Raw genomic sequence first — 16,606 nt, 5'->3', positions numbered from 1 at the left:
TTTTAGGAGCCCCCTCAAAAACCTCCAACAACCTTCCCTTCTTAGGGGAAGCTTGCCCAAAGCTGGAGGGGTTTTGGTTCTTTCCAGAGACAGTTGTGGGGAGTCCCTGACCTGACTCAGATGCTAGTTGAAGCAAATGCTCCATCATTAACAATTTGAGCTTAATCTCCCTGTTCTTCTTAGCCCTAGACCTGAGGGCTAGGCAGAAATTGCACTACTGGGAGATGTGGAACTCCCCCAAACAACAGACACACTTAGGCTTGGTCTACACTAAATACTTGCTTTAGTACAACTACATTGCTCAGGCATGTGAAAAATCCACACACGTGAGTGATGTAGTTAGACCAACCTTAACTCCCTGTGTAGACAACACTATGTCAGTGTGAGAGCTTCTCTTGCCAATATAGCTACCGCCTCTCACAGAGGTGGAGTTATTAAGCTGAAAGGAGAGCTCTCTCCTGTTGGCTTAGAGTATCTTCACCAGACATGCTGCAGCTGCACTGATGTAAATTTGGAGTGTAGACCTGCCCTTATATAAGCCATTGCTCACAGTTATAGACTTTGGGTAGGAGAGGCAGCATTTGAAGCCTGGTGAACCACGCATGCTCTGCCAGGAAGACAAGGCTCCTCAAGGAGACAGAGGAGAGAAAAAAAACTCCAAAACTCTCCTCTTACTACTAACACTTACTAACTAACTACAACTACTTCTAACAACTAACTATACGAACTAATCTTACTGTAAGAAAAATATGAAACAGCTCAGGCATGCTCAGTGTGGGCATGCTAAAGCTCCATCTCAGGCTTAGGCAATAGAGAAGGAACTAAGGGTGGTTTGCCCATCCATCCCTATATAGCCTTTATCTTCCACAAGAAGGCATAGGGCACATGCATTGGCCAAACAGGTACTGGCAGCTATCATTATGGTTTCAGAGTCAACATCCCAGTGTGATGAAAGAAGTTCACAACTCTTAGACTTATTGTTTCAGGCTCTCTATGACGGCACAGCAGAGGTTTACCCACCCAGTTTTCATTTGGAAGATTTCCTTTGCAACTAAAGAGGACTAGACATATAACTTTTGAAAAATGACAGCAAATTCTGTGACCTTGGAATTAGGTTTGCCTTTAAAAAAAAAAAAAGACAGAAAAATCTCTGATCCAGAGCTTGAGAGGTGCATGCGCACCTGAAGTGGAGCACCCATTGGGACACTACTCGAAGAAGAAGACGACGACGACGACCTATTGGTCCTTGATTTTCTCTGCAGAGGATGCCACTTAACAGCAGCCCCAATATTAACAATTTGCAGTTAATAGCAACATTTTGCCAAGAACTGATCCTGCTCTATTGACTTGAATGTTAATGGGATACAGATATTGGCAGATGCTGCTTATTAACAACTATGCCAGGTTAGGGTGCAGCCCAGAGTGAGGTACCATGCAGCACCAGTGCCTTCACTCTCCATGGAAATCCCCAGCATTCCCCCCTCTCTTCTGCTACCGGGTCTGCTGCCTCCCCACCCAGCCCACTGTGTCAGGACTCCAGCAGGGGAGGGGACTGTCTAGTCGTGCTTCCTTCCCTGGCTGCCATCCCGCAAATCTGCCTATCATTTATTGGCAATCTTCAGTCAATAGCAACTTTTTGTTGGTAACTGAAAGGCTATTAATAATGGCATCCACTTTAATAATAAATTATAATGTCCTGTGGTTGTAACGGTCATCTGTTTTCTGCTAGTTTATGAACCCAGCCACAAGTGCAAAGGAGCCGGGGCCCACTGGACCTTAGGTGGGACAGGAGGGGAGATCACCAGCCCCCTGAGATGGAGGAATAATGCCTCCATGATGGCATGGTTTTGCCACCCTTGCAGACCTGGTGTGCCGCAGGACGGGGCTATACATAAAACAGTAAACATCCAAATAAATGATAAAATATTGATATTAAATAATGGGTAGAGATTTTCAAAGCTGACAAGGGCATTTACCACAAAACTCCCACTGAAATTAGTGGGAACTTTGTCATTAAATCCCTTGGTTGCCTTTGAAAATCTTAACCCTAATAATTAATACATTCTCCATCCAAAAGGCTACACGTCATGGGTCTCAACTTCTCTGTACCACCACCACCTCCCCCTAATGCAGAAATCCCAACATACAAACATGACTCAATGACAAAAGTTATCCTTACCTTGCCTTCCATTATAGTCACCACATCAGGCAAACCGCCTATCACTTTACCACGATCTAGGAATTAAATAATAATAATACTTCAGCACCATCACACAGTTTGAAAGACTGTGTTACTTCCTAAATATGTTCATCTTTATAAATCCTGATGTAGTATTAGCAATAACCTGAGGCCAAAAGGAAATTCTTGGGCAGTTTCAAGCATTTAGGAGGCAGTATCTTAAAAATAGGGATTTTTATTAAATTAAATATGAAAATAAATAATACAATTCATACCGTATTCTTCATGTTATTTATTTTGATATTAAAAGTATTTTATGCTTCCCTCGAATTTTCAATTTACAATGTGCCATGGAATTTTGTACCAAGCATACAATTGCCTTGAATAAGTTGTTAAAGAGATTCTGACAGCTGAGTATGGAACAGTATACGCTTTTGGAACACAACAAAACAAGAGTGGTTTAGGTTTTTAGCATCCAGGTGGTGTCTATCATTATGTTTCAGAGTCAACATCCCAGTGTAATGAAGGAAGTTCACAACTCTTAGACCCTGTCTGCACTTACCTCCAGGATTCGGCAGCAGTCAACAGGAGTTATGCAAGCTACGCAAAAAACTTGCGTAACTTCAGTCGACTTCTCTGCTCCTCTTCTGCACGCTGTCTTCACTGCACTGCGCCGACGGGAACCACGTTCCCGTTGATGCAGCGCTACACCACTTGCGAAGGTGGTCTTAGTACATTGATTTCTGGATCAACTGAGTGGGTCTTCACTGACCACTCAGTCAATCCAAAGAAATCGATCTGACGGCAGCGACTTTGCCGCCGTCAGTGTAGCCGTAGTCTTAGACTTATTGTTTCAGGCTCTCTAAAACAGCATAGCAGAGGTTTACCCACCCAGTTCTCATTTGGCAGTTTTCTTTTGCAACTAAAGAAAACTAGACACACAACTTTTGAAAAATGACAGCAAATTCTGTGGCTGAATTCTACTGCATTGGGTTGATTCTGCTGTCATGGAACTATGAAAAATATGGAACCTTAGAATTAGGTTTGCCTTTAAATAAAAAGAAATCACATGATTAGAAGATTGTCTCTTACAATGTGTAAAATATACTTACTTTTCTCAGCAAAAGCCGCCGCCCTGAAGTTGGGGAAGGAGGGAAAGAAAAGAAATACATTTATGTTTTTTTCTATAATTAAGGCACTAACTACAGGATATAAATTAAAAAATGTATGGCTTACTTGAGTCGCTGGAATTCTGCATATGCATCATCAAAAGCTGTAATGAAATTTTTCTGCATTATATTAAATGTAATGTAGTTTTCAATCTATAAGTAAACATAAATGTTGTCACACATATCTATGTTAATGTTCCTTTAAAACCCTTGATAAAGTTACATAATAGCAAATGGAAACTGAACATATGGGACCAAAATCAGCCCTGGTGGAAATGGTCTCAACATTAAGGAAGCCAGAAAAGTTGGGTTCACTTACAGCATGGCTGAATTTGGCTGATAGCTTTCTATTTTTATAGTGATTCTTCCACTTAATCCAGTTTATGACAATGCATCAAGCCATATAACTACAATATACTCAGTATTCTACCTTGTCCAGAAAGATCAATTGTGCGCTTATGGGATTCTTTGCCATCAAAAATGTCAAAGGTGTATTTCCCCTTGTCCTTATCAGTGGGCTCACATATCTGCAGCCAGGCAACCTCTTCACTACCTCCAATCCTCATCCTTTCACTGGAAGAAATCTTAGACTCCCTTGAAAAATGAACAGAAATAGGTTTGAAAATGCTTTTGATGTACATTCTCCATAAAATATTTGGCTATTACATTTATAAAGGATAATATAATGCACTTAAAATTACAAATGAAATACAACTACTGAGAGCAATTTCACAGTGGGTTCTTTTTTTCTTCCCAATGTGGATATGAAACATTTCTGAAGCATTAGTTATATCAACCTTTGGATTGTAACCTAACTGTGTGTGTGTGTGAGTGAGTGAGTATAATTATATATATACTGTTTATATAGAGAGAGACATAGTTATATATAGACACACAGACTATTATATACACGTTAATATAAATACACACACACCATATAATGTATGTAAAGCCTTTCTGCACATCATAAAAACATGTAGACTCCTATGCAGTATATAACAATGCTAAACCAGTTTGATGGGGAAACCTATTAGTAAACGATATCCCTTTCCCAAATTAGAGAAACTTTTTCTTTCTTCTATATTAACTTATTTGAAATAATTTAATAATAAAATAGTAAGAACTTCTGCATGAAATTTAAGATTTTCTTTTTCCAATAAAATGAATCTTTGACACTTAGGGCCTAACTTTGTATTCCTAATGTCAGCAAAACTACCATTGACTTCAATGGGAATGACTGGAGGGCTGAATCCAGGCCCATTTTGATTTTCCCATGGAGCTATGAGAATCAATATGTTGGGTTCCATATATTTTTTGGCAGAAGAGAAGAATGAGGGGGGATTTGATAGCCGCCTTTAACTACCTGAAAGGGGGTTCCAGGGAGGATGGAACCAGGCTGTTTTCAGTGGTAGTAGATGACAGAACTAGGAGCAATGATCTCAAGTTGCAGTGGGGTTGGTCTAGGTTGGATATTAGGAAAAACTTTTTCACTAGGAGGGTGGTGAAGCACTGGAATGGGTTACCTAAGGAGGTGATGGAATCTCCATCCTTAGTGGTTTTTAAGGCCTGGTTTGATAAAGCTCTGGCTGGGATGATTTAGTTGGGGTTGATCCTGCTTTGAGCAACGGGTGGGACTAGTTGACCTCCTGAGGTTCCTTCCAACCTCAATCTTCCATGATTCTATGATTCTTCTTCTTTTATGACCGGATGCCCCCCACCTACAGATATCCATAACTCATACACCATGTGTGGTCTTTATGCCTTTGACCCCTCAGATTGAGACATCCATTTCTCTCATTTGTTTATAAAGCTTCATGGCTTTTGGTGATCCTTGTTGTTGATCAAGAAGCAAAGCTGGCATAAAAATTTCTAAAGCAAAGACTGAACAGGGTACTTAGGGAATCCAAGCTATGCTTCAGGACACTGGCATCAGAGATGGGATGGGACTATGGGTGAGTGAACATAATAATGCCATTGAATCAGATTTATATTTGTTTATTTCTATTTATTTGTTTCTATAGGTGTCTGTAGCTCAGATGAGGGTGTGTTCAGACAGGTTCCTGGATGTGCAGAGTCTTGTGTATCATCAGGAGCAATCACTGGTAGCCATGAACTTCTTTATTTTTTATGTGCTGTAGTTAAGGTTGCATGATTACTTTCATCTTCATCACCTCGCACATAACTTTAAAAAAATCCTCTATTTGGGCTAAAACTCTCCATGCATGCTATCATCCCAGAGGTGAAGAGCTTGGGGGAAAATACAAAGTTTTTTTTTCCAGCAGTGAGTTATCAGTGCATTTTTTTAAAAAAATAGGTATTTTCCACTAAAAAAAAAAAGAAAAGTAAAAACCTTTTTTTTGATGTGTGAACAAAATATTTAAAAAATAGCTGAACTTCATATATGGCATGCAAAAATATTCAGTTATACTCTTCCCATTGCAACTAGACAGTTATATTGCCAACCAACAAACAAAAGGCAGATAAATATATACTAGGAAACTAAGCTACATATCAGAGGCCATATTGTGCCATTCCTTTTAAGCAAATTTCCAAATTACAATAAATCAATAAGGAGTTCTTAAAAAATACTGATGTAATTGGATTGCCTCAGATTACATCTAAACTTTCTCTTGACTCCAGTTAGCCAAACATGGTCCTTCCTTCTCCTCAATCATCTTTGGCCTGAATTAATTATTAAATTGATGAAGTCAGCATTAGTCTCTCCTTGACTGAATAAATAATTTGTCCAAACAGGGTGGATTTGGTCTGATACCTACAAAGAGCTACCTTAATGAGAACAGGAACTTTTTTCAGAGTTTTTACCTTTTCAGAAAAGAACTAGCCTAGAAACTATGTTATGTTCCCCACTGTACAATGAGTGGATGCTTGAATGCTGGCTTTAGGATTTATATTGTGCTCCGTGTTATGCAGTGTGGTTGATGATTCAATGCTGACTGGGAATTTGCAAGTTATGCTACATGCTGGGCTGATGACAGTATGAAAAACAAAGATTGTCTATCTTCCCTTGTCTTCTAGGAATGGGTAGCTGGAATTTAATTTAAAATAGCAAGTTGGTATTTGTTTAGTCTTTGATTTAACTCTAAATAATTCTGGTTTACAATAATTCTGTTCATAGTGGGATTGCATTTTCCTTTCTGGCTTAGCTATAGCTACATTTTTATTTTAAAAGACAAACTGTGTGTAAAGCCTATTATACAATCTGGCACATTTCTAATAAGTGTGTATATATAAGTCTGTTGATGCCTCCATTTTGCCAGTGTTCTGTTTTTTTTAATTCTATCCGTATGCACTGGATAAGGATTGGGTATAAGCTGCCTTGAAATCTCAAGCAGCTGTAGTATGAGCCAAGGTAAATAGGCAAATAATATGACTGAAAAGGCAGAAAAACTAACAACGTATTTGTTCAAAGAGTGAAACTTATTTGATACTAAGCTCACCTTATGAGTAGTCTTCACATATGCTCTCCTTGTGCTCTTTGAACCCAATTCAATAGTGTTATTCCCATTGTATACCTGTGTTTCTTCATGAAAATCAATGCCATTACATGAGCGTAAATCTGGGGTAACGTGTTGGTGACTCAGGCTCTATGTCCAGTTCAAACTACTTCGTTTCCTATACTCTCTTTGGTAGTTATCAAGGAATTACCAAGTTTAAAAACACTAGCCTGCAAACCCTCCTTTCCTGTGGTTCCATATAGATATGGGCCCTGATTCAGCAAAACATTTAAACTTGCTGAACGTTAAGTACCTCAGTACTCCCATGGAAGTTAATGGCAAATGTAATTTGAGAATGGGAGAAGGAACTGTAACATTACAAAGTAATTCTGTGCGTAGTCTCGACTTGGTGGGCTATTCAAAAAGTATTGTAAGAGTCTGTCTCAGCCAACTACAGACCAGGTGATTGTTCAAAAGTTGGGGAATGGTATATTAGGTCACATAAAATTATTAGCCAACTATATCGTGCTTTCTTAATCCAAGATTTTTTATTAAAAAGTAAAAGGACGACATTTAGCTCTGCAACAGGTTAATTTGATGTGTCAAAGGAAGAAAAGGAGCCAGAAACTGCCCAACAGACAACCACTATTAGATATTGTACTGCCTATGAGCTGTTCGGGAGAAGATGAATACTCTTGTGGCACAGACAGTTGAGTGGAACTTTGGAGACATTCTGTTTGTGGCTCTGCTACAGACTTCCATTGTGACCTTGGGCAACCCACTTGATAACTCTGTACTTTTGTTCCCCATCAATAAAATGGGAATGATAACACTTCCTTCTCTTATAGGAGTGTCAACAGTCATATGGGAAGTGCTATCTGAATACCATAAAAAAGATAATAAATATAAATGAATCTTAGCATCGACTAAAACAAATCTCCCACTGAATTCAGGATCTGGCTTGATATGTGCACTCTCACTTACCTCTGATACCAATTAGTTTTCATTTCATCTGCAAAGTACTTCAGGAAACACTGAAGTCTTATTCCTTCTGGAGTGCAGTGGACCTTGAGTGGAGAAGCAGATTTACCTGTACAAAACACAACATATTCCGCTCAAAGAACACAGTGTATTGTAATGCAAAAAGACAAATCAGGCTTTCATAATATTTGCCCTCTCAACACATGGTTCACATACAAAAACTACAATTATAATTAGGAAATAGTTAATATCTTTGGGCCAACATCCTCAGCTGGTGTGAAGTGGCATAGTTTCCTTGATTTGAAGGGAGCTATGCTAATTTACACCTGCTGATGGTCTGGTCCAATATTAATAATTTGTTGTTGTTTATTAAGTTTGTGGCCAGTATGATTATTTTAAAAGTAATAAACTATTTGTATAATCAAATAATACTGACCTGATACTGATGTCACACCTATTTTACATGCATGTAGCTGTATTGGCACCACGGAGTGACTCCTGAGTTGAACCAGGGTCAGTAGGATCAGAATCAGACCCTCTCTATATTGTATAAATTGTCATTTATTTATCTGAGGTTAATGTGAATTAAACTATAAAGTATAGCCCTCAGACACTTATAGTAACTAAACCAAACCAGCCTGGTAGAATAATACTTTGTTCCCCTTTAATAATGTCAATAAGTAAAGTCAAATCCCTATTTAGAAACTTAATAACATGTCCATAATAGGATATGCTCATGACTCCCAGAGATTTCCTGCTTGCAGCAGCAATTGGCTGTCTCAGGCTCTCGCGATTTTAATACCAAAAAGTTACATGGAAGTCAGAGACAGCATTTACTTACCGATGACTCTGCTCATTGCCAGGATTATGTCATCAAACACTGAGAAGAAGAAAGGAAACATGCCAACAAATAGTAAAATTTGTTCAGAATATAGCCTTGCTATGTTTAAACTGATATGAAAAATCACCACATTAGGGGAAAAAAAGAAATTGCATTAGTTATATAGAAAGGTTTATCTTAGCAATAAATCATTCTATATTACCCATATATTTTAACTGACATGGACACTGTTTTACCAAGTAATGTATGGAAATGCAAAATAAATTGGAACAGTCTACCACCATCTCAATCATTTTAATGACATGTAAAACCCTTTTTGCTGCATGATCTAAGCGAGTATTTTGGCCCACATGCTGCCTCCCTTACTAATGCATATTTTCCTCCAAGAATAGTTAAAATCTACTTGGGGAAGAATGCATGGCTCAGTCCAAAGTTGAAAGAATTTGGTTCAAAGCCCATATAGTTTCTCAGTCCTCTAAAATCAGTAAGATCTTTTAAATAAAATGGAGCACAAAAGTGTCCTATGTTTTCATTTGCATTTGCAAGTGAAAACACTTTGCCATCTTTTGAAAAATTGTTAGTCATGCATTACTTCACTATAACAAATTGAGCGTTACCTTTTCCTGATATATCAAGAAGAGTCACATCATGACCTCTGTCATCTGTTATTGTTGCCTTATATTCACCTTGATTCTTTTTAGATAGCTAGAAATGAAACGTGAAACATTTATAGTATAATTAAAATTAGAGCTGGAGATGTAAGCAAGTATTAGACATTTTCTTTACCAAGGATCTTACTTTGAACTGTTTCAACAATGACTACCAATAAGAAACTCAGGATTAGCCATGATAAGTAAGCTCTTGTATTCACATGTGCTAAACCATTAATCATATAATAATATAAAGTTAGCTCAATTGTCTATCAAAAGGTTGCTTTTTTCTGATGTTCCATATAAACAAACATATATGGCTGATTCTGATCAGTGTAAACCAAGAGTAGCTTACTGAGTTCCAAAAGTCAATTAAGTCTAATAATAATGGGTGACTTCAACTACTGATGTATAAACTAGTCAAATGGGACAAGTCACTGGGACAAAGTTTAGAGAAGCAATTTCTCTTCAGCTGAAATGATTGCTTTTTGGAACATCTAGTTCTAGTGCATACAAGAGGCCTCAATATTCTTGACTTTGTCCTGACTTGATTTGGTTCAAGAAATAACTGTAGCTGAATCAACTACAATCTAATCAACAGTGACCAAAATATAAGTATCACTTATAAGTATCACTATCCTCAGAGAAGTTACATATTAAAATCTTGTATGGTTTAGAAAGGGGAATTTTTTGTATATTATTAAATAAGGAAGTCAGTCAAAGTCAAAAGTGAGGAAATCTAAATATTTGGACTGAGCATGAAAGTTATAGAATAGAATCACACATGTATGCAAACCCCTTGACGAAAACAGAAGCAGGAAAATAGGAAGAAAAGACACAGTGTACCTAAAATGTCAAGGCACAAGAGGTTATTCAAGTCAAACAGGTATCCTTCAGGAAATATTAACCCAGATGACTGAAGCCAAAAGAAAGCACAAACTATTGCAGGTAAATGGTAAGATGGAAGTTAGAAAGGCTAATGAGAACTTTGAGTAGCAAATAACCAAAGAGAAAATAAAGTGACAGGGAACTCTTTACAATCAAAGCTGGAAACTTGCAAGGCAATCACTGGATCTGCTAGACTACTAGGGAGCAGTGGTGTCAATTAAGGAGGATGAGGCCATTACAGAGAATTGAACATAACCTTTTCACACAAGTCTTTGCTATAATGGATGACGGGGATATTCCTACCTCAGACATACTCATTTCACACAGTAAAGATGAGGCACTATCAGAGATAAGGTGCTTGAACAAATTGATAAATTAAGCAGCAACACGTCATCAGAACCAGATAGTATTCATACACGGGTCATGAAGAAACTTAATCATGAAATGACTGAGTGGATAATAAAAATGAGCAATTTCTTATCAGCATTAGCTATTACACCAGTAAACTACAGTGTAGCAAATGTACCTTTGTTTAAAATGGTCCACAGAAATTATGACACTTGGACACTAAGGACTCTACCTGTTAAAATGTTATGCAGAAACTGTCAGTGCTTATCAGTGGATTATACCATACCCTTGGAATAGCTAGCTGGCACACTCCTTTCTGTAAATCAGGCAATGCTTCAACCTCAAGCCCAGAACCATCCTTGTACCACTTGAAAACTGTTTCTTTCTTAGTGTTTGCCACCTGTACAACAGAAAATGCATGTATTATTATATGTTGACAGAAGACATCTCTGTTTAACTGTATTTGCAATACAAGATGATACATTTTTCTATTATCTATTATGTAGATCAGATAGAGTGAAAGTATGGAACAATTACAATCAAATTTCATTGGGCCAAATCTTGGTCCTATAACATCTTTAGCATACAGATTCCATGGCCTGAGTTCCATGGCCTATCCTCACTCTAGTGCCAGAACACTACAGAATCCTGTAGGGCAATCCAAAGCTGCATCTGTTCTACATGAGCACTAATTTCTACTCCCTGCCTGGGAGGCGGAGTCCAGTACACATTCCTTCGGGCCTTTGTACATTATGTGGCAGAGTCTAATCCCCACAAAGGCCCATTTACATTGCTCTGGAAGGGGACCTTAAAGGGAGCAGGAGTAGCCCCAAAACAATTCCCCCCGCAGTGGGGTGGCACAGGGGCTACATGTGCAGCCATACATCATTCTGCAAGGGTGAGTGCTTGGGAAGTAGCTAGGGATGAGAGGGGGCAGTTATGGGTGGAAGGGGGAGTGGCTGGATCATTTTGCGCTCTGGTTATTCTGGCTAAGAAGTCATCCATCATCAGCTGTGAGAAAGGTTCAGGAGGTTGAAGCAGACCCCAGAGCAGCCCAGAATTTGAGAGGTGCATAGTTTTTCCCACTTTCCTGGACTATTCCATCTTTGTTGTGCTTCCAGAGAGATGAAGTACAGAATGTGGGTCCTATGTCGGAAGGCCCTCCACAAATGCATAGACCCACCCTGATATGTAGGCCAGGGACTCTCAGGGATAAGTTGCAGAGGAGTTTACTGGAGTGACCACTCAAAGTGTTTGAGGTGTTATAACTGAGAGCTGGACTCAAAGGGTCAAAATTTGATGCACTATGCTATAAGCATTGGGACCAAAAAAACTACAAAGCCTTGGGGGATGCCATAAGCTGTAGCCTCTCATCATAGGAAGCCATGCCACGCAAGAGGTGTGAACACAGAGAAGTTGCTTCAAGATGATCTTCTACTGGAATCCTTTCTACTATTACAAAAGATGCTCTGTCCATTTTCAGAACACAGTCATTCTAAGGACAATGTCCGTCCAAAAACCACGCCCTGAAATGAAGCAGATGGTGGTTGGGATGCCTGAGTTTGCTGTTTAACTGAGTCAGGAGATAGGAAAAGGTCAGAATAATGATTGGTGCCAAAGACAACATGCATAGGACACTCAGAAACCAAAACCAAAATTGCCATTTGGGGGCAATAAACATGCCTCATGCCCTCTCCTGCTGAATCTTTCATAAGATTCAAGGTAGGAGTGGTAGTAGATGGAAGGCATAGTTCAAGTGATCTGACCATGGAAGAAGCAGAAAATCATCCTTTGCGTGGTGATCTAGGGCTCCTCTGGAGCATCATATGCTGTATTTCCTGTTCATTTGGGAGGCAAATAGGTCTTTGGTGGGGATCCCCCACAGAGTAAAACTATTGTTCACCACAGACTTGTGTAGCTCCCACTCGTGCTCAACAGCAAAATGTTTGTTGAGAGAGTACACTAGCATGTTCTGGTTCCCTGAGAGGTAGACTGCCAGTAGCATGATCTGATTTTGTTATGTTGTCTGACATTATGAGGGTATGGTGATCTTAAGTGAATGAGAGAAAGGCTTCTCCTGTCCTTTGAACCACTCACTGTTCCAGAATACTAATATGTGTCTTGGACACTTGAGATGTCAAGGTGCCCTGAGCTGTACAGTGTCCATGTGGGCTTCCCAACCCAACAGGGAAGAATCTATAATGTGATGAGGAAGCAAGGAAGGGTACACCCACGCATGCCTGGCATGGTGGGGATTTTTCCACCATAGCAGGGATGATATTACTTTAGCAGGAACAGTCACCTTCGTGCTCCTGGACTGCAGATTTGGTAAATATACTGTTTGAAGCCATGCCTGCAGACAGTGGAGATGAAGCATGGCAAACATGACCTAAGTGCATAAAGCCATATGACCCAGAAGAGAGAGAGACACAAATTTTGACAGGTACTACAAGGCTGCTAATGACCTAGTCTATGAGAACATTCATTGCCTGAAACCTGTCCATCGGCAGGTATGCCCTTGTTGTGATGTATTTAAGGCCATTCCGATGAAGTCTAAAGTCTGTGTTGGGGTGAGAATGGACATTTCGGAGTTTACACAAACCCCTAAAGAGAAGAGAAGTTGCAACATTGTCAAAGTCGCCTCATAGGCCTCTTGGAATGTACTGGCTACAAGAAGCCAGTCATTGTGACAGGGGAAGACAGTGAAACCACGGCATCTGATATAGGCAGCTACTACAGAAAACACCTTGGTAAAGACCATGTGGGCAGCAGGAATTCCAAAAGGGAGTACTCTACAATGAAAGTGGTTGGTGACCACCATGAATCTGAGAAGATGTCTGTGAGCAGGGTGGATGTTTATGTGAAAGCAGACAATCTTCATTTCAAGAGCTGAAAATCACATGTCCTTCTCCAAGGATGGAATTATAGATGCCAATGTGACTATGCAAAACTTGAGTTTGAGAACTATTGAGATCAAGAATTGGTCTCCAACTGCTCTTCTTTTTGGGTACTAGGACATATGTCAAGTGAAAACCCCTCACTTGGTACTGAAAAGGAACATGCTCTATTGCTCCTTGCTCTAAGAGGGATTCGACTTCTTGTTTAAGAATCTTCTCATAAGAGTGTGGGGAAGGGAATATTGGAGCTGGTACACATGTAAACTCTATTGTATAGGCAGAATGAATGATATTCAGCACCCATTCATCCATTCTTATTGTGCTCCAGGTGTTGAAAAAGAGTGCTAAATGACCCTCAAAGAGTGCATGGGTATTGGCAGGTGTTGGACCTAGTGGTTTGCAGGTCTTGAGCTCTCATCAAAAATAAAACTTAGCTGTGGGCTGGGATTGGGTCAAAACCTGCTATGGAAGGTGTGGGGCTTTTGAACCCTCTGCCTCTTTTGGGGTGGCTCGTAAGGTCTTTTGTGATAAAATTGTTGAATGATCGGTCTAGGCTTGTTTGACTGCCTATGATTTTTTCTTTTGGGGGCAGGAGTATCGAGGGAGTGAAGAATGGCCTGGTATTCTTCAGAGTGTGCAAAGACACATCTCTCTTGGTTAAACAGATGAATCTCATCGAGGGGCGAGATTTCAATGGTGTTCTGAACCTCTTTGGAAACACTGAAGCATGAAGCCTCAATTCCCTGCATGTTATAATTGCAATAGCGATCACCCTTGAATATGTATCAGCACCATCTACCACTGATTGAAGAGCAGTCCTGGCAGCCATCTTGCTTCTTGAGAGCCTAGAAACAAACTCTGTCCTGCTGTGGAAACCTATCAGCAAAGTCTGCAAATTTTGAATAGTTCAGGAAATTGTAGGTAGCCATTACTGCATGGTAGTTGGCTATCCTGAACTGAAGGCTAGAAGAAGAAAAGACCTTCACAATAAGTAGAGACAATTACCCTCCTTATCAGTGAGGTTAGATTGAGGGTGTTGTTGCCTAGATCCATGATGACCTGACAACTAAAAAGTTAGGGGCAGAATGAGAGAAAAGAAACTCCGCCATCCCCACCCCTTCGATGGGATATAGTAAAATTTTTCTGCTCTCTTAGGAGTAGGGGCACAGATAGCTGGGGCACTTTAGCTGACTCCAAGATGGCTTTGCTAACAGGGAGCACTATTCAACTGGAACCAGAGAACTGTAGGATGTCCAGAAGCTTGTGATGAGGATCCTGAACTTCTCAAGTGGAACCTGCATCTCCCCTACAAAGAGTTTTTGGAACTGCTTAAAGTCATCAGGGGATGATGGAGACTTTGGAGCCAGCTTATCTGGAGATGAAGATGACAATCTTTACAATTCTGGTGGAACCGCCAGATCTAGTGAATATTCTTCTTCCTCCTTCTCAATTGGATCAGAAGGCAACTACAGTTGCCCTCTTAGAGGGGAGGCATAGGACAACTTCCTTAGCAGACCAGACTGACTCTGCAGGATGGTAAGGGTTTCATGGCCCCCCAGTATGGCTGGCAAAGCATATTTTGGGGACATGTGACTTATTTGGGAAGAGGGTATAAGTATTGGGAAGATCACATGGTAGCTAGCTTTTCTGTCTATATCTCATATATCTAAGAGGGCCGGTGATACTGTCAGACAGAAGAAGGATTAAGACCAGAGGGCCTTGGGGTAACCTAGACCCTGCTCCGAGGGATCATAAATCAGAGGGCCTTGGGGTTCACTATGAGAAAATAGACCAAGGACCTGAGGGACCCTGAAGAAGGAAGAGACAGTCTTCACCTAGGAGTGGTAGCTATCCCGCTTTTTTTACCAATCGGGATACTGTGTGGGGGCAGCATAGTTGCAGAGGGTTTATGCTTGGGAAATTGAGGCTTACTAAGGATAGGCATTGTATAGTCCTTTCTATTTGTCTATGATACCTGCTTTTCACTAAACAATAGCTCTGCATTGAAAATATTGATTCTTTGGCCTTCACTGATATGGTTAGTGGGTGCCCAACTGTGGGCACATGAATTGATATGAATTGATCCCCACCCCAAACAATGTCCTCACAAGGAGTGAAGGTCACAGCTCTTCTCAGAGTATGAGGGGTCCTGTCCACTGTGGAAGACAACGTTGGTACCACAAGTGACCAATGCTCTCGGTGGTTAGTCTTTGTCAGTGTTGATGAATCCTGGGGTACGTGCTTGGGTGGTACTGGAGGTATTGTTGCCACTAAATTGAAATCTGTTGCCAATGGAGCCCTAGACTTTTGGACTTTCTTGTCATGCCCTTCAGACTTAGGACATCCTAAGTTCTCTTCTGCTGAGCTTAGAGAATTGCTCAGTGTAGACAGGGCTGAACCCAATGCCTTCAAAGTGAATTTGGAGGAGAATTTAGTTTCAAGCTTGTAAGAATGCTCTTTGCTCTCCCGACAAGGGATTTGTTCAGGCAGACTCCTTCACTTCTGATTTAGACCTTGTAGCAGGAGGCGCACTTGTTGCTGAGTCTCACTGATGTACAGGGAGGGTTCTTCAGCCTGAGTCCAATTGCAAGCCATAGCCTTTTCCATTAGGTGCTTCCTAAGACAAAGTTCCCATCCTTCCCAGGTATGCCTGGAAAACCAACAGTAGAAACTGCATCTTGGCACAATGTCAGTTTCCCCAAGGCTGTACAAGCAGCATTGGTGCTCACTACTGATTGAGAAGCAGCATGGGCAGGAAGCATAAATTTTGAAGCCCAGAAGTCCTGAGGATATTCCAATACTCAAAAGGGAGCTAACTATAAAACACTAGAACTATCAGATAAAACTTTAAACTCTAAAATCTTCTAAAACTATTTACTATATGTGTGTCTGTGTTCACAGATAAAGGAATAATGCAGAAGCTTTGGACACTGGACATTCCTTCTCACTGCCGCATGGTCTGGGTTGGAATTGGAGAGGTGGTTAGTCCACCCCACACTTTATCTCCTCACTTGGAAGTATAAGGTAAGCAAAGGCACATGTGTGGACCAACGGACACTGCTTTCAAAATTCTCCAGCTCTGGGCACATGGAGCACATGTGTACCCCAGTGGAATACCCATAGAGACCAGGACACAAAGAAGAACTGGAATGCTAAGTTAGCTAAGCCCCAGTGGAGGCACAAGCACATCAGTTAGCA

General features: G+C 40.3%; 1 protein-coding gene across 4 annotated transcripts in view; it reads right to left on the bottom strand.

Moving 5' to 3' along the window:
* The window catches only part of MYOM2 (myomesin 2), a 146,232-nt gene that overhangs the window by 48,480 nt on the left and 81,146 nt on the right, over window positions 1-16,606 (bottom strand). For all 4 annotated transcript variants that reach the window (XM_067558437.1, XM_067558440.1, XM_067558436.1 and 1 more), the window contains 8 exons: window positions 10,798-10,911; window positions 9,243-9,330; window positions 8,626-8,664; window positions 7,788-7,893; window positions 3,779-3,942; window positions 3,416-3,452; window positions 3,292-3,314; window positions 2,180-2,235 (listed from right to left, as the gene is read on the bottom strand). In XM_067558437.1, the coding sequence (XP_067414538.1) occupies window positions 2,180-2,235; window positions 3,292-3,314; window positions 3,416-3,452; window positions 3,779-3,942; window positions 7,788-7,893; window positions 8,626-8,664; window positions 9,243-9,330; window positions 10,798-10,911 (627 nt within the window). The remainder of the gene's footprint in view (window positions 1-2,179; window positions 2,236-3,291; window positions 3,315-3,415; window positions 3,453-3,778; window positions 3,943-7,787; window positions 7,894-8,625; window positions 8,665-9,242; window positions 9,331-10,797; window positions 10,912-16,606) is intronic.

Source organism: Emydura macquarii, unplaced genomic scaffold, assembly GCF_026122565.2.
Source record: "Emydura macquarii macquarii isolate MOO-44397 ecotype Brisbane River unplaced genomic scaffold, CSIRO-AGI_Emac_v2 contig_2063, whole genome shotgun sequence".
NCBI lineage: Eukaryota > Metazoa > Chordata > Testudines > Chelidae > Emydura > Emydura macquarii.
Note: the sequence above shows the minus strand (reverse complement) of the source record. Positions and strands in the feature narration are given on the sequence as shown.